General features: G+C 29.0%; 1 protein-coding gene across 1 annotated transcript in view; it reads right to left on the reverse strand.

Moving 5' to 3' along the window:
* Positions 1–378: 378 nt before the first annotated feature.
* LOC107438031 (uncharacterized) overlaps positions 379–23,531 on the reverse strand; it is a 35,646-nt gene continuing 12,493 nt past the window's right edge. The window contains exons 2-8 of the mRNA XM_071179404.1: positions 20,744–21,349; positions 16,205–16,499; positions 11,214–11,311; positions 8,523–8,727; positions 6,230–6,420; positions 4,895–5,099; positions 379–3,249 (exon numbers count right to left, since the gene is read on the reverse strand). Of these exons, the coding sequence (XP_071035505.1) occupies positions 2,849–3,249; positions 4,895–5,099; positions 6,230–6,420; positions 8,523–8,727; positions 11,214–11,311; positions 16,205–16,499; positions 20,744–21,349 (2,001 nt within the window). The 3' untranslated portion in view covers positions 379–2,848. The remainder of the gene's footprint in view (positions 3,250–4,894; positions 5,100–6,229; positions 6,421–8,522; positions 8,728–11,213; positions 11,312–16,204; positions 16,500–20,743; positions 21,350–23,531) is intronic.

A 23,531-nucleotide genomic window follows, 5' to 3' on the forward strand; every position in this document is an offset into this window, starting at 1 on the left:
TGATTTTCCAGATTTTATAAGGAATAAAATGCCTTGGGCAGTTTACGTAAATAGAAATCGCAATGAAAAAAAATGATAAATTCTATTAAATAAATGATCCGCGAAAATTCAAGCTCTGCGGAGAGTCTACTGTATATATTAATACAACTAATTCAGCAACTAAAATAAAAATCTTCTAGCAATAAACACTTGATTATAAATTTTCTAACTGTATAAGAAGATAAATCAGTTACAATCACAATATATCTAACAAAATATTCTTAGAAATACGATTATTTTGTTTGAAACCATATCATTAAACATACAATATTGCACTAAGAGGTTTGTAGTTCAGATAACATATCAGTTATGCATTTTTTCACACAAACAAACATCACATTTTCTTTTCTACAATTATTTCGAAAATATTTAACCCCCTGAGCGTCAGTCCCGGCTTTTACCGAACTCGCAGGTGCCAGTTTTACTGGTTTCCCTCGTGTTATTCAATGGGAAATATTTACCCAGCGAATGCTCAATGCTTGGAGGATTAAAGCAATCAATAAATAGTTTTAAAGCTATCTAAAATAGAGCAAACTGAAAAAGAAAGATTAGCAACAAAATCTCCCTTTCAAGGCAAGAGCATTATAATAAAAGTTTATGAGTATTTTTAAATTAAAGAATATAATAAATGCTTTTCGATAAGTTAAAATAATAATGGTCAAAAGCATCTTAACTGTCAATATTGACTACAAAACAATATTTTCAGTAAAATAAAAAAAAATATGTACAATTGAGAGATGACTGTCATTTATAAGATTAAACGGAGATATCAAGAATATATGGCAGAAAAAGACTAAAATTAAAACAACTAACTAGTCTCATATATTTTTATACATTTCAAATAGTATTTTTTTATATATATAAAAAAAACACACACATGAAAAATTTAAGTCAAATGGAGTTATAAAATTCAAAAAATTCAGAAAATTATTCATCCCAGGATTTTGAACATAACTACAGCTAAACAATGTAGCACATTTAATAAATTTTTCCTTAAAAAAAAAAGGACTAAAGGACAAAACAACAATTATAGTAAATTGTTATATAGTCATGGATATAGTTATATAGCTTGTATGGTGGCAGATTTGAAATTGACGTTATTTTATGCCTGATCTTCATTATAGTCAGTGAAAATGCTTAGTGTGCTTAAAATGTTAGCTACTGTTCACTAATTAATTTTGTTCCAGGGCCATTTTCAAAAGATATGCACTTTTAACTCTCATGCTCAAAATAATCTTGGGCACAGCACTGGTGTTTTCAAAATGGTGTTCAAAGTGACATACATTAGTCCAGCTATGCTAGTTTTCTACTTAAAAGAAATAATGATACAGTAAATGATATAGTTCAGTATAGCAGAAATATCAACCTTAAATATCCCATAGAATGCACTTTGAGTGGGCAGTAGTTTTTAAAAGACAAAAATAAGAAACAAAATTCCCTGCATGATCCCGGTTATTTTACGTGACTTTTAAATTCCTTATGGAGTGACAGTCCTAACTTAAAACATCTGCTAAGTAGGCACCGAAGATATATTTTGTTTAAAACAAAATGTTTACCTCTTGATGGGTTAGTAATTATTGCTGCAAGACTATATATACATAGATGAAAACTTGTTAGAAAAAATGTTCTTTTTCAAAAAAAGGTAGGCCTTCATTGAGAAAGAAGCCACCCACTGTCAACAAGAAAAAAAAAATTATCTCTTTCTGTTCCAATTTCATACATTTTCTGCTTTAAATTCATCAACTCTTGATATCTCCATTTAAAAGTTTGATTGAACATAAAAAGAAATCACACATATATCATGATTATTTGACTAGCAACATTAAACTGATAAAAGTTATAATTTTGCATTAGATTTCTATACTAACAATAAATATTTCACATACAACAAACTAATTCAGAAAGAAAAGACACACAAAAAATAAATCAACATAACATTTTAAAGCTGATGATGTAAAAAAAGCTCTCTCTTTCTCTCTTTGCCCTCTAACAAAGTAGAGTATAAATATGAACTACATTCAACTGCAACTAATACTGTCATAAATTAAAAATGCACAGCCACAGATTTAACGTGAAATTTTTTTTTTTCAATCTCGTAACCGGTATGTATTTTCACAACTATCCCTGAACAATTCAGCGTACAAATGCTGTATAGCTATTTTTTATTCAATTTAAAAAATAGACAAAGAAAATAATCAAATTTCGTTGTGTTAAAAATACTTCATCTTATTGCTTTTAACAACAGCATGCACAGGTAAGTATTTATTACCAAAAGAAGAGAACATCAATTTATTAAAATAGTTTCACGCACATCAGATTTATTATTAAAAGGCAAAAATTTCTAGAAGGCTTTGTATTGCTCGAGTATACTGGCATGATTTCAGTATTAAAAAGCATCAGCAGACATAACACCAGTGAAACATAAAACAGACAGAGAAATCGATTGAATTTTGTGACGCAAATATTTAGAATAAATATAAAACACATACACTAAAATCATGCATAACTATAGCTGCCTGTAGGCAGGACTCAACAATACAAGAACTGGAGGAAAGACTTGCAAAGAAAAAAAGGCTTTTTTGTTATAATGCAACAGTCTCCATTTGCACATAAAAAACAAATATTCTACACAGAGTTATGAGATCTCCAGTATAAAAATAAAGTTTAAACAGACATCTGCTAAGATAATAACTTTTTTTCACCGGGGGCGACACAAATTTATATTTTTAAAACTCTCCATCATCGGACTAATGAACCTTTATAATAAGTGAATCTGTGCTAAGCACACTTCAACCATGAGCTACTCTCTTTATTGTGGGCCCAACTGGACTAGCATGATACCATTACTGTTGCAAGGTATAGTGAGGGGGGAAGGGTGGCTAAGAGGGTGGGGCTGCCAAAGGGCAGTCCTTCCCGTTGCATAATGGAAGGCAGGTTGTTGACGCGGATTCTGCAAGCGGCGGATACGGCGATAAAAGGCCTCGTTTGCTCGTTTGAACTCTCTGTCTCGGATAATACTAAAAGGTTTGCTCTGTGGCGGCAGAGTTAAGTAACGACTGATACTGGCTCGAATTGTGTGCATGGTGCTGACACTGTATTCTTCCCCATCAGGTTTTGTCAGGTTCTCATAGAATTCCTCCAGTATTCCCGCCAGGCTGACAGCATCGAGGTGTTCGAAATCTCTACGACTTCCTTTTGACTGAAGCCATTCTGAAAAGTTTTAAAATAATGTTTTGCATTGGAATGAATTTCAATAGAGAAGAGTTCATAATTAAGAAAAATTACGATTGAATTTCATAAGAATTTCACGTAAAACATGTACTGTTTACAAAATTATTTTAATTATCTAATACACACAAATTCCTTTAATGAAAAATAAATTTTTAAGTTCTTGCTGAGCTGGTTCTAGTGAAATATTCTGAGAACCAGAACCAGCCTTGATAGTTTCTGCCACATCATTTAGGGCAGTGTTTCCCAAAGTGTGGTACGCGTACCCCAAGGGGTACGGGAACAGTTTAGCGGGGGTACGCGTTCTTATGCGAATTATCTTGCAACAAACGAAAATTTCAAAATATTTTATTTAAAAAAAAAGCTAGCCATGAAAATTTACGATTACATATTTTTCTATTGGCTATATTTTGCAGAGTTAACAGTTAATAATTAGTGGTTTCAACAGCCGGTTGTGATTTTTAACTTTCGTGTAATTTTTTATAGTAAAATTCTTTTATTAGTGGTACACACAGTTGCGAAAAATTTAGAAAGAGTACACAAAAGTCATAAGTTTGGGAAACACTGATTTAGGGCATCTATATTCAAGCTCCATGGCAAAATTGCTCTTGAGCAATGGCGCAACTTGGATAGTCAAAGACAAGCTAAAGAGCTAAATCGTGACTGTCTTAATGCATGTCAAAAAGAGCTTTTTAAGATAAACAGGAACAGTTTGAGGAAGATCATTGGTCTTCTTACTGGATACTGCACCCTCAGAGGATACCTATACATCATGGGTATTGAATCTAATTCGCTTTGTCATCTTGAGGAGGAGACTTCAGGACATATACTTAGTGATTGTGAGGCCTATTCTGTTCAAAGATTTGAGCATTTAGGGCAACACTGCATTAAGGCCTGGGAACTGCAGGACATTTCTGTCAGGTGTTTACTGAACTTAATTTCAGTCATAAGGCTTTCTTGTTAATCCTGATTTTACAATAGACCTCTGGTCAATGTGCCCAGCTCTTAGGAGCTGCCCAACTTTTAAGTCTAAGTTCTCGCCAATTTATACATCAGACACAAATCATTTTTCGATATTCCACCTTTCTTACCAGTGGCAAAATACTTTAGTAGTAAATTTCTACAAATTTAAATACATCTAAATTTTAAATAAGGGTCGGAATCAAGTTTACCTTACAATTGCATCTGGGAGAGTTATAATGTTGTAAACAATTTGGCAGAATTGAAAGATGCAATATACAGACATATCCATATCATTCCTCCAGATATGCTAAAAATTGCTGTTGAAAATGAGTAATAGGATTTAACTTGCTTTTAGAAAATGGTGGAAGCCACCTTACACATGCTTTGTAGCACATTTCAGAAAATGATTAAACATGTTTTAAACTAATGCCTTTCCGTCTTATTTTGTTTAACAGTATTGTATTTATTCAGGGTCATTTTGCTTTGGTGGATAATTTTTGAATCTTTTTTCTTGGCAGAAAATAAATTCCATGAATAATAGTCTTTTTACTTCTTTAATTAGACCAAAATTTACCGCTGAACATATTCCGCACACCCGTGCTTAACTTTTAATTTCTTTGAATGCTGCCAATGGAAATGTAGCCAATAGAAAGTGAATACAAACCTCTAAAAACTTTAACACCCCACAGTGTTTGAAGTTTACTTCTCTGTGCAATTTCATCCCAAGTAGTACGCTTGGTGGTACGCCCACGTTGAGAGTAAGCACTGGCAAGAGGGTCGGGTATATAAGGCTCTTCAACTTTAATGACAGGGATGGGGGAAGGGATGCATTCTTCAACCTCCTCCTCGTCACATTCCTCCACAGACATCTGTTAAAATTGTAGTTTGCACACATTCAATTTATGAACCATTATATCTAGTATTGCAATTTAACACTTTATCATTTTTAAGTAACTATGCATAATTTTTTAATCAGTAATGTATTAAAAATTATGATATTATGCTATTGAAGCACTCTTCGTAATATAGCTTGAAAATAAAAAACTATTTCTAGGGAAAAATAAATAAATAAATGTTCTCGCTTAACCCTTCACTCAACACTTTTTCAAGGCAAATAATAATTATTTCCAAATGCAGGATTGGTCAATGAATACAGATAAAAAAATGTGCTACAATTTTTTGGCACTTTGAATGTTTGCAAAAATTGTGTGCACAATTCACTAAAATTTATGTATTGAAATCATATTGTGTTTTTATATTATATTACACTAGTTATATTATATATAGCTGCAAAATTTTGTTTAATTTGCTATAATTGAAAAAGATGTATGTGTAATCCATTATTTTTTTATGTGTAAGTAAAAGTTATAAATACAGAAGTTATTGCATTCAAAATTTTATTTTTGTAATTAAAAACCATTTTCTAACTTTTATAATAATATAAAGAACAAAACTAAACAGTCAAATTTTTTTTTTCCTTTTTTTGGTACATTTTTCTGAAATATATGTCACTGTTAAGAGAATTTTAATTACACAGGGTGCATAGCCAGATTCAACAAAAAATTAGCACCTTTTCAGCATTTTTATTTAAGTACTTTTTAATCCCTTTCCAAAAAAAAAAACAACAACTCATATTTAGGATCTGTGCAGTAATAAAAATTATTTTTTTTTTAACTCAAAGTTCTTAATTTATAAAAATAAAATTCAAAAACATTTTCAAAAACTTTACATAATCATGATAAAAAAACTAGTTTCTGATAAATATTGCAGAGGAAATTATGAAAATCATGCACTTTTCGTAATTGAGAACAATAAATCGACACAGCAAAGAAAAAATATCTTCTTAGAAGATAGAAAATTAAGCACTTTTTACAAACCCCGAATAAAAAACAGCATCTTTAGGGGCTTTTAAAAAACGCAAATCAAAAATAAGCACTTTTTAAAAATGCTACGAACTCTGCTACAAAACAAGGTATTACTTATTTCAAGTGAAACTTACCCAAAGTGAGCTTGTATCTTGAGCATCTGAGAAACATTCAAAAGAATCACCATTCAGAACTGAATACTCTTCAATAACATCTGCTGTATCAACATCCTCATCTTTGCTGCAGCAAGAACTGCTCAGGACATATTTGGGAAAGAGGCTGCTGCTGTTGCCAAATATGCTATCTGAGAAGTAGGTGCTGAAATCTGAAAATAGAGATAATCTAGTCTAAGAACAGTCATACAAACATGTCTTATCTTACAATTATTGTTTTTGATTTTAAAGAAATTGGAAAATGTGTTATTTTAGCCAAAAATGTAACATAACAAAACAGAAAAAGTTTTAGTAACTTTACAGTTGAACTATGTTTTGTTTAATTAAATCATTTTTGTAAATAATTGAATGAAATTAAGAAATGAGACCATTTATTGTACATTATTTTGAGAGGGAGGACGAACTGGCCGTAGAAAGCTGCAGAGCAATTGTCAAACTTGTGACGGTGGAGAAAAATTATAAATGTTCTTAATTTTTTTTTATTTAATTTACACTACTAATCTGCTAAAGGATATTTATTCTACTTTGCAGTATTTTTCCAAGCATATAAAATATGACATCCAATCATCAGAATATTGGGTGTGGTATTTTAGATTCTCTATTAATTTTGTCTGACTAAATTATACTAATAAAATCAGCATTTTTGAAAGGTATTTAAGTGTTTTAAGATAAATGTCTTTATTTTTGCATAATTTACGTTAAAAGAAATTTTAAGCATCTTCTAAATTAGTTTTTATCAGTTTAAACTATAACTCAAAACCATTAACAGTATAATGTAATGTTTAACATTTTTGGAGAAAAAACCCCCCATAGAATTTCTAAAAATTATCAAACACAATTTCTCACCAGCTAATTAAGAGACGGCTTTAATTATAATTTTTTCAAAGGCATAGTGCTATTGAATAATGCTGTATCACAAATATTTGTCAAGTAGGAAAAAAAAAACTTAAAAGAAAGGAAAGATGTTTCTTCAAGAAGAATTGCTTACATTAAAAGATAGACAATATGTGCATCTACAAAAATATTTTTTTAAGATCAATAATTACTCACATTGAACACAATCTATATTATTAAATGGTAACCATTTAAAAAAGTTTTTTTCTACTAAAGTATTTTAAATCTTAACACTTTTTAAATCAGTTTAATAATGGGAAAAAATATACTAATTCCCTGACTTTTCCAGGTATATCAGGAAAATTTTAATGAAAATTCCATGTGAGATATTCAATTTTGTATGTAAAAAAAAATATTGAATGAGGATGGAAAAGAAAAACTTCACTAAAATGTGAACTTTTTACATAAGATATTTGCAATATATGTTAGAATTATTTAACTCAAATCTCAATAACTGATTACTGTTATTGACAATTCTAAGATAGGATATTTTCCAGGTTTCCATACTTTTTAGATAAAAAAAGATATCACATACATACTTTCACTTGGCAAAAATGATTTTACGTGAAAATTTAAACAATAGATTAGAAGTTATTTTAAATGATGCTTGTACAGGGTTGCCGCAGAAAAAAAATTAACACAATAGTTGCTTTTAGTACCCTAAAGAATGAAAATAGTTGCCCAAAATCATGAAAATAGTTGCCTAAATACGAACAAAAATTCATTGAAAATATGACAAAATTTTATTAAGTGACTTGTCATATACCATGATCAATTTAGTCAAGTTGGTGGCAAATATGATGATTAGTATATTTTCAGAAAATTAAATACTTTTAATAACTAGAATTCATTCAAAAAACTTTTTCATAAAAAAAAAATTTTTTTCTAAAAAATATTTCACACACACACATATATATACATAATGTGAAAAGTGTTTACCCAAATTCGAAATTCACGCATCATAATATCGAATTAAAAATTGGGTTTTTTAAAACCATGCAGAATTTAGTAGCAATAACCATTGAAAAGGTGATCTAGAATTACCAATGGAATCTGTGCGAATTGAACGAATAAAAAAGCGATGACTAATATATATTTTTTTTAAGAAAAAAAATTCAGTGTGTACAGAAGCTCCAGCAAACTGCAGGTTTCCAACCCAATTTATGCTAAAAAAACATCTCTAAGAGTACAAAAAAGTCTTCCAATAGTCTCCTTTTTTTAAAAAATAGTTCCTATTTTTAAAGCCTTTCCAGGCAAAAAAAAGTTGCCATAGTCCCTGCATGCCAAAAATAGTTGCTGTATTTTTCAAAAATGTCATATCAAGTAAAAATTGTGAATAAATGATAAATGAAGTAAGTACCTGTCTGAATGGCTTGGTTTTTGAGAATGGGTTTACATGATATGGCACAGGAGGTCATTGTAGGCTGGCACATCACTTCTTGATCACGCGTCGATTTTTTCAAAACAACAGGCTGATGATGATGATGCTGCTCCTCTACATCTTCACTTTCCATTTCATTATCTGGATCTGAGTCCACAGTTTCTAAGATAGCTTCTGGATATACCTAAGATTAAGACATTTCATTCAGTCATCAATAGGGAGTATTTGTAGCGTAACTGCCAGTATAAATATTAAATACCAATTCACTAGTATATAAGACATGTTAACTTGTCTGCGGAAGTGATATGAACTAGCCAACATTGATAGATGGTTCATATTAAACAGTTGATTAACTTAAAATATAGCTAAAAAAAATGAGCAAAATGATATAAATGGAAAAAATATATATGAAAGGGTAGCAGTCATGGTGAGTGATGTTAGGCCACGCAGATAGNTAGGTTGTGGCGTAGCTACCACTACAAATATTAAATACCAATTCACTAGTATATAAGACATGTTAACTTGTTTGCGGAAGTGATATGAACTAGCCAACATTGATAGATGGTTCACATTAAACAGTTGATTAACTTAAAATATAGCTAAAAAAAAATTAGCAAAATTATATAAATGGAAAAAATATATATATAAATAAATTTAAAAGAAAACAAAACAGAATAAATCAAATAGTGGTAATCGTTCATCGAATTCTATCTCAGATAAAATTCTGGAAGGGGAGTAATGTTTTGTAACTACCACTATAAATATTAAATACCAATTCCCTACTATATAAGACATGTTAACTTGATTCTATCTTGAGTTACCTTTTGATAGATGAAGGCTGACATGGTCGATTTTAAAACATATCCCTCATATTAAGTTCAAATTCAGTTATTCCCCAAGACTGGAAACTACCAATCCTCGAGATTCATTACTTACATGCTTCGGATATATCCATATTCCTTTATTTTTCAAAAATTTAAAGGGCATTTTAAATCAATTTTCTTTCTCTTTCTATTAATATTCCCATTCATAATATCTATTGATAAACAGAACTAGGATAAAAGGAACAATCAAGCATTTAAATTAGGATTGATTAAACACCTGAATCACTAAAGAAATGCAACAATGTAATTTGAGTAGAACGCAAATGACAGCAAAGAAAATAAAGTGGTGAGGCATTTTTTTAGTAGATTTTTACAGATTTAATATTTGAGAGTATTTTGTTCTAGCTAAGTTATTTTTGTTAAGAATGAGTTAAGACTAATTTTTATATATTAGCAGCAAAAACCAAGGCGTCACTGGGTGTAACATCCCTAAACAAATGAGAAATGCTGCCATAAAATTTTAAAATTCATAACCTTCTTTCTTCATTTAAGACAACACAAAATAAATTATGAATTCATGTGTTAAAACATTTTTGGCAGTACAGATACCTGTATGCTAAGTCACAAATATTAAAATTAGACATTTTGTTTACAAGTGAATGATATAAAACCAGCGGATAAAGCTTATGATAGGAAGTCAGGGTGCATAGTCAAATCTCTCAACAAAAAATAAGCAACTTTAAAGTACTTTTTAAGCACTATATACAGATTTTTTGCCAAAAAAAAACATAATTAGGATCTGTGGAGTAATGAAAATTATTTCTTTCTATCATTTAAAGTTCGCAATTTATAAACATAAAATCAAAAAAAATTCAAAAACTTTACACAATCATGATAAAATAACTAGTGCATATTTTGTAATTTAGAATGGCAATCGACAAGGCAAAGAAAAAATCTCTTTTAAAAGACAGAAAATTAAGCACTTTTTACAAAAGAAATCTTTTCCTGATTATTTATTAGCCACTATAAAAAGGTCGCTTTTCAGTTTAATTTCAGAGGGTGGAAAAATGAAGCCTGAAATTGAAAATATCTCGCAGTATGAATGTAGTTGCACATGAAATGCAGCAGAGTTCACATGAGAGTACAATAATCTCAAAGGGTTTCATGAGGTTTATAATGAGGGAATTTTCAATGACTAATGTAGAAATTTGAAAGTGCTGCAATTAATTACAACCAAGAAGTTATTAATGTAAATTTTCTACTTGGCATTATGTTATATGGAAAAAAAAAGAGAAAAAAAAAAGTTTCTTTTTATGATAATGGCACATACATTAAATCAAGGATTTGATTTTTTTTTAGAACTTTTTTATTTTATTAATTATTATTTTTTTTACAGCAATCAAGATAAAAAATAACAGCTAAATCTAAAAATCTTTTTACACCAATCACTGAATAATAAACTAATTTTTTCATGATGCTATTCATATCTCTATTGCTTCACCCTTATTTTAACTTTGGTCAGCATTTCAAAATATTGGGGGTAAAATGAAAACTGAATCAAATTTAGACACAACAATAGTACACATTTTGTGTAAGCAAGCAGGCAATGAAGCGTTGTTTATAGACCCTCATTTTTTGCATAACTTTTATGTTCGACTTTTATTTTATCAATCCCATTTTTTTCATTTTGGTGTGACATCATTACTTGATTATTTTATTTTTAACAGAAAATATTTACTATATTTTTAAGAAAAATAGTATATTAATTCATGAAATTTAGTCGATTGATTCTTTCTCAAGACTGAAGAGTGGCACCCTTGATAGAGAATGAAAGAGGAGTGCTTACTTCATCAGGTACAATAAGTAGAGGAGAAGAACTTCTTGATTCTTCTTTCACATCACCATTTGTAATTGTTTCATTTTCAGGAAGAGCAGCAGCAGGAGCTACAAAGACATTACCTTTTAAAATTCTTAAAAGAGACAGTTTTAACATTTCAATCAAATTAATATTTGTGTTACTTAATAGTAATTCCTCGTAGAAGAATAAATTTAGAGCTCTATCACTTCATTAAACGACAAAGAATAAAATGGGCAGGTGACGTCATCAGAATGGATAAAGACCGCTCCACAAAAAGAGTTTTGAATGCCAGACCAGTTGGCACACAAAAAAGAGGCAGGCATATTTTGAGATGGATAGATGGCCTAGAAAAAGACCTTTCGGTCTTAAAAACTAAAAAAAGCTAGCAAGAAAAAGGTTCGCCTGGAAAAAAAATTCTAGAGAAGGTCAAGGCCTACCCTGGGATGTCGAGACATTGATGATGATGATAAAGAGTAATTCCTGATCATCATATTTTTATGATAAATAACGATCACCTAATTTCTTTCTTTTTTTTCAATAGAAATTTTCTAGACAGTTAAAATGTGGGTAGGAATTCTAGAAACTATTACTGACATCCATCTACGTTTAATCAATTGCGATTTGCTGTTCAATTCTTAAAATAAAAACATTTTATAAAGTGCTTACTCATTATACTGGTCATTTTAAAAATGGATTATTAAACATGATCAAGAAGGAACCTCTTACCTCACTTGTTAATTTTTTACGCTTTTTATTTTACCTAAAAATGGTGTAATTTTTTTTATATTTAAATTTACTTTGGTTTTAAACATTAGAACTACCCCCAAAGTTTCAAATAGGTGGGATAATTATTGGGCACATGGATAATTTAAAATCATAATCACCTTCTGAATAACCTTGCAATTAATCTAATCTGCAGAATAAAACATTAGCCCCAAGAAAATAATGCTAGAAAAATAAATTCATCCTCTCTCTTACTGATCTATCTAAATACAAATCCTGGCTATAAGAAGTACAAAAACAATTATACTTTAGAGAGTTGTAATGGCTCAGGGGATAGAGCATTCGCCTTCCAATCAGGTTAACAGAGTTTGTATGTTGAACGTGTTACTGTGACTCACTGAAATTAGTGGTTGTTCACTTTTACTGGTGAATGTTGACAATCACAACGTCTGGCTTTGGTAAATATCCAAAATGTATACTAGATCTGGTTATGAGTCATTGCCCGATACACACTTGCTGGTATTTTCTACTCTGAAGGTTCAGTGCCACTACTCAGTACACATTTGCCCGCTATGCCCTACATAATTTTTTTTAGGTTAAGTGCCCAGTATGCATTTAGTTGACACTTGGAATACTGATATTTCTTCTAATCTATCCTCAGCAGATTAACAAATATTTCTGACATTCAACAAAGCAACTATGCGATTATTGACATTCACCGATGAGAGTCGACATTCTCTTGAATTCGGTCATCCACAGTAACAAATGTACATTGCTCATAATTTGTTTTCTAAATAAGTATCATATTATAATATGTTATTTTTAATCATTGATACTTTTTTTTTAAATCACATATTTAATTTATTTATATTAAAGCTTGTTTAAAAAAAATTTAGATTTCTGATTTTACTTCATTTAATTTTGGATAAAAAGTTAAGTTAAATTTATCAAATAATAAGTTTATAATTTCGTTGAAAAACTTTATTTGATAACTGTAAAGAAAATTGTTTGGAAATGATAAATGTAAAAAAAAAAAATTTCCCATCTTTTTTTGGCCCAACCTAAAAAAATCTACTGGCTTTTTTGGGCTTGGCCATCTTGGCAAACCCTGTACACTACATATATTTCTTTTTTTTTTATTCAGTTTACAGACACCAACTTATTTAATACATTGAAACCTCTCGGGAGCGACCACTCTCTTTTCCACAGTAAAATGGTCGTTGATGGTGGCTGGTCATTCTTAGAGGTTACCTCCATTGACTTCAATTCAAAATTGTTATCAAAGGTACATGATTTTTCACAAATGGTTTTAATTTTAGTCCGTGTCATTCTTTTGGTGGGATAATGCCATTTTTGTTGGCATCATGAAAAGACGTATCAATGAATAAAATTTAGAGCATATGAAAATGATTTAAACTGATATAATTATGCGTAAAAACAAATTTACTAATTATGAATGATTAAGCTATTTAAAAAAAAAAAACAATTACGTTTTTACTTTAAGTTCGCATTTAATTTTATATCATAAAAATTAGTTAGCTTCAAAAGGTGAGAAGAGGTTAGGTTATTTGAGACACTTGTTTTTTCGAAAATTTTTTTTTTTTTTTCCTTTCTAATTTAACTTTCAACTCTAAAAGTAAATCACTAATAGCACTGTCTTTAGTGCACTCTGACTGCAACATGAGGTTGTATCGTCGAAAAGAGCTCTCTAAATAAGAGCCTCACACAAACATTTTGATCTACTTATTTGTTTTGATATTCTTTCATGTTTCCTTATTTGACCTTTCCCGCATTTGGTGCAGATGCTTTTCCAGTCGCTGGGAGATGTTTTAATGGTTTCTCCTAAATGCAGGGCTGCCACAGAAAAAAATGAACAAAATAGTTGCTTTTAGTAGCCTAAAACATGAAAATAGTAGCCAAAAACTAGGAAAATAGTTGCCTAAATAAAAACAAAAATTCATCAAAAATATGACTAAAATTTTGTTAATGACTTAATTGTCATACATGATTCATTGTCATACATGATCTTAATTGTCATGATCCATTCAGTCAAGTAGGTGGCAAATATGATAAGTTTATATAAGCGTAAATGTTTATATATGTGAAAAGTGATTACTCAAATTCGAAATTCACGCATCGTAATATCTGATTAAGTTTTTTCGTGGGGAATTTCGTAGCAATAATCATTGAAAAGGCGCTCGAGAAATGAAATAGACTTAGAATGGAGTCTGTGCAGATTGAACGAATTAAAAAGTGAAGACTCAAATTTGCAATTCAAAATTTTCAAAATTTTTATTTTTTATGAAAAAAAAAAGTTCAGTGTGTTCAGAAACTATCTTGTGGGGTGCAAATTTTCCACTCAATTTATGCTAAAAAAAATAAATAAATAAATAAATAATAAAAAAAAACGTCGCTGGGAGTTTAGAAAAGTCTCCCAATAGTCTCCTTTTTCTGAAAATAGTTGCTTTTTTAGCCTTTTCAGGCAAAAAAAGTTGCCATAGTCGCCTTATGCCAAAAATAGTAGCATTTTAGTCACCTGTGGCAACCCTGTAAATGTTTTCTTCATCACAAAATCTATGGGAAAAATTCTGCGCCTCCTAAAAGTGGTCGTTAATAGAGGTGGTCCTCACTGGAAGTTTCACTGTAACTTTATAAAAAGACACAAGTAGTGCTAATACAATGGTACAACACATACTTGCTCTAATTATACTGAAATTTTAACCAACACCGTGGCAGAATTATTTCAGACTTTCTGCGACAAACTTCCCTAGCACTAATATTTTGCTTTAAGATACTTTTACTAGTTATAACCAGGGTTGGCAAGATTTTGCCGCAGGTGGAAAAAACCATGGTAAATACCGGTAAAAACCGTCCTGGCAAAAACCTATATTTTCCACGATGAGAGGATAAAAACACATTTTTGATACAAAATTATTCCTAAAATTGAAATATATACTATAAATATAAATAATTACAAAAAAATTAACAAAATTATTATTCCATAATTAAATGATAATGTAATAACATATCATTTTAGTAGTTTAAAACATTATTGATTGGAAAATTTGTGATTATTCTCTTTTTTTCCAGTGAAATGAACTAATTTTAAATTAATATAACTATAATTTAAAGCATGAAATATCTATCATCATGTGTAGTTAATTATTGTACAAATAATAATTTTTTATAATAAATAATAATATACAAATAATATTTATTTATTTGTAAAAAAACATTTATTTAAGGATTCTAAAATGAAAAGAGATCAAAAACTTTCAATCTTTTAAAAATTATTACCCTTAGATTAATATGTTAAAAATAATTTTTTCATATAATGTATCAAAATTATTATTCCTTATGATTGATTTAAATTTGTTTCAAGTATTTTGTAATAATATTTAATCAGCAATTTAGATAATTTGGTTTTTGCCACTGTAATGGCAAAAACCCCTTTTTGCCGGCAAAAACTCCAACCCTGGTTATAACAATTACTAATTAAAAATAACAGAAATGTTGTGTTCACAGAAGAAAGTATATAAGTTCACAGAAAATTTTTTAACTCTAAGAGTAATATTTTTTTAAATTCTAATATTAGAGGAGATATTCTTGCAGTTTGCAGGTGGAAAAATGAACTAATTATTTCCTCTTTCAAATTTTGTAAATCATTGCATATTAAAATTCGTGCATAAATTAAACAATAAGAAATTAAAATTTGTGTATAAATTAAAAATCGCAAAATCTGTGCAGTAACTCCCATAATAAAGATCATGAATCACACAAATAGATAGATACTCATATATAAGTGTATGTAAAATTTTTTATTGTGATTTTTGAATTTTTTATTTTATATTAATACTTTGAAATTCTAGCTGAAGCCAGTCAGTACCGATATTTTAAAATCTCAAATGAGAATAGAAAAATTATAGATTTCTTTCCTTTCTGATGTGGAAGAAAGACTTCTTTAAAAACAAATTCTGCAGAAAAAAGAAAAATTTTCCGAAAAATTTTTCAGAAAGGGAAACCAAAAATTGTTCCTTCTCAAATGAAAAATCTTTCTGCAGAAACTCGTTCTGCGACAATGCAGGGTTCGTGATTTTTTTGATTTTTTTAAAAAAATTCAAAAAAATCGGATTATTTTGATTTAAATCTGATTTTTTTGATTTTTATTTAAATACACTATAAGAGCTTTAATTTATGATCAAAAAAANAATTTTAAGATAAAATTAAAGAAGAAAAAAAAGAGTAATATTACTAACTTGCATATTCTTTACAGATGGAAGGAAAAGGTATGAGTAGATTAGCAGACGAACACAACGTAAGTAGTTTTTGGATTTTTGGATTAGGGTTGGCATCAAGCGTAGCAGCACTACCATTCTCCTTTTCAGCATCAGCAGGGGGAGTCAACTCATCTTTGTGCTCTCTCGCCAAGCATTTTCCCAAACATTCTGTAGAACAATACTCTTTTCCAGCCTCACTTGATTTCAGCACCATTCCTCCAGAACTTAAATCCTTTTTACACCAATCACAGTTACGAGAAGATGAAGGAGGTATCTAACAAAACATTTTATAGGTTAAAGTAATAAATCAAGTTATTATTATTAACCATGTTGGTAAATATGACAAACTATGCACATTAATTGGTTATTATTCAGGGTGTGTAGTCAGATCTTTCAACGAAAAATAAGCATCTTTTAAGGGGAGTCGGTAGAGCATATACCAATAATGCTAAACTGACCTTTTTTGATGTACCTTTTCTCAGCATCTAAACAAGATATTGCTTCAGTTTTTTCGACAGAATATTTACATATACATGCTTAAACTGTGACAACTGTTAACATATATACTGTTAATACAAAAGTTTAAAAAAATTATGAATTGAGAACTGTTAATTAATTTTTTTTTAAATTTTCATCATTTTTGAGCAAAAATCTTTCATAACTCAAAAAGTATTCCAGTAAACGCTAAAACATTATATCATACAACTGATATGATATAATCTCAAATATCCCACCAAATTTTTAAACCGGTATCATAAGTAGTTTCTTAGAAAAAGTAGTTTCTTTCCTCATTTAAAAAGGTCAGTTCCAGCATTATTTCAGGTGTCCTACTGACTCCCCTTAAAACTACTAAAAAAATAAATAAATAAAAAAGCATTATATACATTAACAAAAGGCAAAATAATTTCCCAAGACTTTATAAGATAATGATAAAACAATTAGTTTCTGACTAAGAACTCTTTTTCTTGTTTATATATATTAGCCACCAAAAAAAAAAAAAAAAAAAAAAAAAAAAAAAAAAAAAAGGAAAGATTTTTTGGTTTGACTTTAGAGTGTGGAAAATGAAGCCTGAAATTAAGAATATCTTGCAAAATGCAGCAAAGTTGCATATGAGAGTGATAGAATATCACCAAACCCATTTCTGTAGATGCACATGCAGACTCACAAATATTTAATCAAACAGGTAAAATGATTGGTGATTGCATACGTTACTGACCGACGGCATGCTGAAATGCATTGCGGTTGATTGGATTGTAAAAAAGTTGAATAGAACAATGTGAAAACCACACTTTTGCATAATATGCAGCGAAAATCCACATGGTAAAGAAAAAAATCTCATTTTCGAAAAGAGGATACTAAGCACTTTTTATAAATCTCCAATGAAAAAAGAATCCTTAAGGGCTTTTTAAAAAACGAAAATAAGTACCTTTAAGCACTTTTTAAAAATGCTATGTACCATGTTATTAATAATTTGTCAATGTGATTACTTAGTCATAATTTATTGAGACTTCAACTCTAAAGAAATTTTTATATGCCCATGTGTTATAATAAATCTGTTATTGTACAGGTCAGTAAAGTTAAGAAAGAAGGAAAAAAAAAAAAAAAAAAAAAAAAAAAAAGAAAAAGAAAGAAAAGAAAAAAAAGAATTGCGAGAAAAATGGATTTTGATGATTTTTTGAAATCTTAAGTTCAAAAATTTTAATATCGTTCCACAAATACAGATTTAATAACTTACATAAAATTCGAAACACATCATGGTGCAGGAAATAATGATTATGCATACGTATTGGGAATTTCCAGCCAAATGTATAGAAAATTATTGCAATGACCAAACTTCAGCAGTAATTATTAATAATACTCCGTAAATGTGATAAATTCTGATACATTTTAACTGATCTACTTGGTAATTATTGTTAATAACTAGGGATGTAACGAATATTCGCCACTATTCGGCCCAGCCGAATAATGAAGTATTTGCTATTATTAATTATGCTGCTATTATTAATTATTTAGATTTGTGAAAGCCTTATTGTTGGCATCAAGATATTTAAAATNAAAAAAAAAAGAAAAAAAAGAAATGATGATAGTTACAAGAACTTTAAAGCCAGGTTGAATATCAAAATTTTGCTAATCAAGTAAATACATTTATATCTTGAAAACTGAAAATTATTGCATATGTTTAATTAAAATGCAAATTTAGTAAAAATTAAATTTCAAATGTTCTTTCCCCCCTAAGTGTATACATATTTTTTCTTAAAAAACCAACCACTTTATAAAATCGAGTGTTCTCAGAGCAAAACTAACTTAAAACACGGATTATATGAACGTTTGAAATAATATGAAAGTAAAATTTTAAAAAACACCACACTTTTTAAATCGGATCAATGACCCTAACCTTACGGAATCTAAATTTAACGGAACAGTGCAATTTAATAAAATTCAATAGCAATTATGAAAGTCTTAACCAAATGTACTATTAACTATTTTGAAAATATTAAATCTGAAGAAAGAAATGTTTTCCTCGTTTTATCAGTAATAGCCTTAAAATTAAATCTTACGTCAGACAATTGAATTTGCAGGTCTGGAGCGATATCCAGTGTAGTTCAGCATTAGTTTTTTCGTGTATAAGCTGAAAATGAAATAAAAACAAGCTGAATTATGCTTTTTGTTGAAATTAATGCGAAAAATAAACGTATATGCTGCTGATCAAACAGATTTAAAATCAATATTTTTGTATAATTTATAATCTAATGAGACTTAACAACTATTCCTTTGGATAATCATTTGAACGAGACATAGTTTTTTATTTTATTAAACCAATTCACTTGTACCACATATTGTAATAAAAATATGCAATTTAACATCCATTTACAGTATAATTTTACGGACAAACCTGCTTTACAAGCTAAACTGTAAAGTTCCTTAAATTTTGGTTATTAGAGTATAACTGTAGTATACTAGAACGTTTTTACGGCAAAGTCCATTAATACACTATGTTCAAATCTACAATAAAGCCTTTTTTTCACTCTCAAATACCTTAAAAGGAAAGCTTGCCAGTTACATTGTGAAAGAAAGCTTTATTTTCTATGTTAAAATCATGATTATTAGTACACTCGCTAACCCCTAAAGATTGCTGTGGATATTATTTTTTTTAAAAAAAAAAAAAACTTCGCTTGCTATCAATATGGTGACTCATTTGAACCGTGACTTAATAAAAAATACTAATCAGTCAGATCATCTATAAAAGTATAAATATTTTGTTAAGTTTTACTACTAAAATTTAATACAACCAAAGGGAGAAAATAACAATTTTAGAAACTCCTTCCTCTAAGCAAAACCTACATTGATTACATGCACCAGAAATAATTTCACAACACTTAGCAAAATAAATAATTGCAGAAACTGCTTCGCAAAATAAATATTTGAAAAATAAAAATGTTAAAACTAAATATTAAAATTTTGTTTTGAAAACACATAAATTTTGGAATTTTAGGGCTATCACTGTAAACTGTCATGACTTTAGGTTTGATTGACCCCTGTGGCAGAATTTTTTTGGGCTTTCTGCAACAAATCTAATATTGTTCTGCAAGAAACTATTCATAATAATTCATATACATGTTATTAATTAAATTTTTAAATTTAAAGTAACAGAAATGTTTTATTTACAAAAAAAAAGACTATTTGGATGTAATAAAATTGTATGTATTTTTTTTAAATGAATATGTAATATTTTTTTATTCTAATATCATGGGCTATATTCTTATATTTTGTAAGTGGAAAACATACTAATCATTTCTTTTTTCGCATTTTGTAAATCATCATCACATTCAAAAAAATAATTAAAAATCGTAAAATCCGTGAAAGAAAAGAAAAGCAAAAATTTTTTTTTTACGAATAAGAATTAAAAAAATCACGAGTACTTCTTCCCCTCTGATCTGATGCGTAAAAAAGACATCTATTGAATATAATTGTGGAGGAAAAAATCTTTCAAACATTTCTGAAGAAAACAAATTTTTTGCTTCAATATTTTTTTATTTTTCTCAAATAGGAATCGAAAAATTTTGAACATTTCATTCCCCTCCGATGCGCGCGAAAAAAGCATCTTTCATGTATATAATTTTAGAGAAAAAAATTTTGAAAATTTTTGCAGAAAAGAAAACAAAAATTTTACTTTCTAGAGGAAAAATCTTTCTGCAAGAACTCTGTAACCTTCTGCGACAATGTTGCCGTGTCGCTGCGATTCTGCCATGGGGTGATTGACTATATTTAAATTTCATTATTATATATAATTTTTTTTTTTATTAAAAAAAATGATGTTCAAAATAATGAAATATAACATCAAAAATGTTATTTATGTATCATCTTGTAAATTACACTGTGTAAAATAAGCTCGAATAGTGTGAAAGCTTGCTCGTTTCTATGACAGAACTAATCTAACTAAGATCAAGATCGAAAAACTAAATAGCACTTGAGAGATGATGGAATAAGCAAAATAAACAATACTTAAGGTATACATACTTCCTCCGCTGTTGGTTTGTTATTTACAAGCTGACCATTGAGTATTTCATTCTTTTGAGCATTTGTAAGGGCAATGGGAAAAACTCTGTTGATGAGTGAACCACTTGGAGCAGTTGCATTTGTGACCGTACTCAGAGGTTTTGAGACAGCTACAGACAAGAGAGATGCGGCCTGAACAATGGGGGCATTTAGCTGTTTGATAATATGAGAGTTCTGAGGTAAAGACTTTGGGATTATTTCAATCTTATTGTTCTCAACGACTTCACCGTTATTCCTTTCATTCGGTTGCTCAGCCATGTCTGTACAAGGGATGCAGCCTTTGCCATCTGCAGGTGAATAGGTTGTGGCTCGGATGCGGACATTTGTATAAACACGGCTGAGTCTAGCACACTTGGAGATAGTGGACATCATAGTAGCTAGCATATTCTTACCAACGGGAGAATTAACATACCAACACGTGTCCTGCTCGTATATGTGTTCTTTGGGTCGTTGAAATAAGGCTCGGCAGGCTGGATTCAAACGGCTTAAATAAAACCTGAGTGTTTTTACAGGGCACAGTGGATCACCAGGAATCTCTAATATTATCCCAGCTTCTTCATCATCAACCTAATAAAATAAAAAAATTTTACTGTCATAGCACAATCAATTCATTACAAGATAAAACAACACTAAATTGATAATATTTCTGTTTGACATTGATTCTTATATCAAATGATCAATTGTAATTTTAAATCAGACAAAGAAACATCCTTAAAAATATCTACCTGCCTAACAAATGAAAGAATTACCCTATGTTGCAGCCTTTCTCTTGAAGGAAATAAAGGCAATAAATAAAGGTGACACTATTCATCATATGATGAATCAGATGTATTTGACTGTCTTGATGATGTAGTTTTGGCAGGGTTGCCAAGTTTTTAACAATTGACGATTTTATCCAACATGTCAAAAAAACCTTTTTGCCATAGTTTTTGGAAAGTGTCAAAAACTCTAAATTTTGTTGTAAGGAAAATTATTAGCTATTATAAATAAGTATTTATAAATGAACACACATAGAATTATAAGTGATCAACCAATTATGCTCTTGAATTATTTTGGGATTAAACCATCGTTTTGATTTGACAATTACCATCAAACTTTGGTGCAGAAAATATTAAATACTTATAAAATTATTGAAAATAAAAATACAAAAACAATCATCATATTGATTAAATGTAAAATCAACTTTCAGTTCCTCTCATTTTCACTCCTCCTTTCCTAAAGCATGCAATTCATAAAATAAAAAAATTAAAGATTGAAACCTTTTGTATTTAAAGTTCATTTTTCAGTTTTGTATGAATAAGACAAAAATTTGAAACTATTCTTTCGGTTGATGCTGAGCTGTATAGTCTAGAGAGTAAGAGGTACTAAAGCTAAACATAATAAAATCATGTAACTAGGAAATTTATTTTAATAACTCTACTAAATATTAATAGTAATTTAGTTAAACCCTTGAACTGATTGATTGAAAAAATTATTAATTTATTAATATTTCTTTATAAATTATTAGTTCATCAATCAGTAAACTAATTATATATTAATAAAGTTAACATTATTTTACTAATATTGGAAATATTCATGTACACATAAGGAATGCAGAAAATTCTCAGAGCCAAGTGAAGAGATTTTTTTTCAAATCAAATATCGAATATCCCCTAAAATTGAAGCTTTTTTTTTTTTTTAAATTGTAGCTTTTTTTCTGAATAAAAAATTATTTTTGGAAAATAAACTTTACAGCATTCCAACTCTTTTAACAAAGCAAAAATTAAGAACTTTTAAGGACTTAAAGAAAATAAAAAAGGACTTTTTTTGTAAAATTAAGGATTTTAAAAATAGTAGGTATGATTGTTTATCATTGAATATACATATACAACCAGTGAAAAAGCAATTATTTACCTTTCTTAAAAATAAAAATCAATAAATTAAATAAATAATAAAAAACAATTTTATTATAATCAGGGGTCTGTTTAGAAGAAATTTTGGTCCGTTAACAGACCCCTCACAAAATATCTTTTCATAAAAACGGACCCTTCACAAAATAATTTATCTTTAAATCAGATCCTACACAAATTTGTTTATCTTCATTATCCTTTAGTTAATCGAATAAATCCGGGGGGAGGGAGAGACAGTTCAAGACAAACTAAGTTTCCCTAAGTTCAAATTCCAAATGTACTAGTATTCCAAGAAAATATTTCTACTTTTACATACATCGTTTGCACATTCTTATTAATATTAAATCATATTTTTTTCTTGTAAATAAATAATTTATCAATTCATATTTATTCATAAAATTAATTAATAGAATATTATGTAAATAAAAATTAATTTCGGGTAGTTTTTTTTAAATCAAATATTATAAATTTAAGAATTGTTTAAGTTTACTTAATGCATAACACATTAAAAGTGATACTTTACTAAGTTATATTATTTAAAATATGTCAATTGAAATTATTAAAAATGTGAGTGATTTTGTTTCCATTATTCGTCCAAAATGAATATTCTGTGTTGAGCAGTATAGGTTAAATACCAAATATGTGTATGCTGCTTCTTTAATTTAGTAGCAGCAATTGTTGAGCAGAATCTTGTATCTATTTAACTTCTTGAAAAAGTTATCTGCAATTTTTTGCAATAACAGGACACTATTTGACTTAATGCTTATTTTATATTCACAAATTATTAATAGTTTTTTCACAATTTTACAAAAACGGGATCTTTTACAAAATGTCTGGACAGACCCCTTATAATGTAAGCC

The sequence above is a fragment of the Parasteatoda tepidariorum genome, chromosome 4, assembly GCF_043381705.1.
Source record: "Parasteatoda tepidariorum isolate YZ-2023 chromosome 4, CAS_Ptep_4.0, whole genome shotgun sequence".
In the NCBI taxonomy this organism is placed as follows: domain Eukaryota; kingdom Metazoa; phylum Arthropoda; class Arachnida; order Araneae; family Theridiidae; genus Parasteatoda; species Parasteatoda tepidariorum.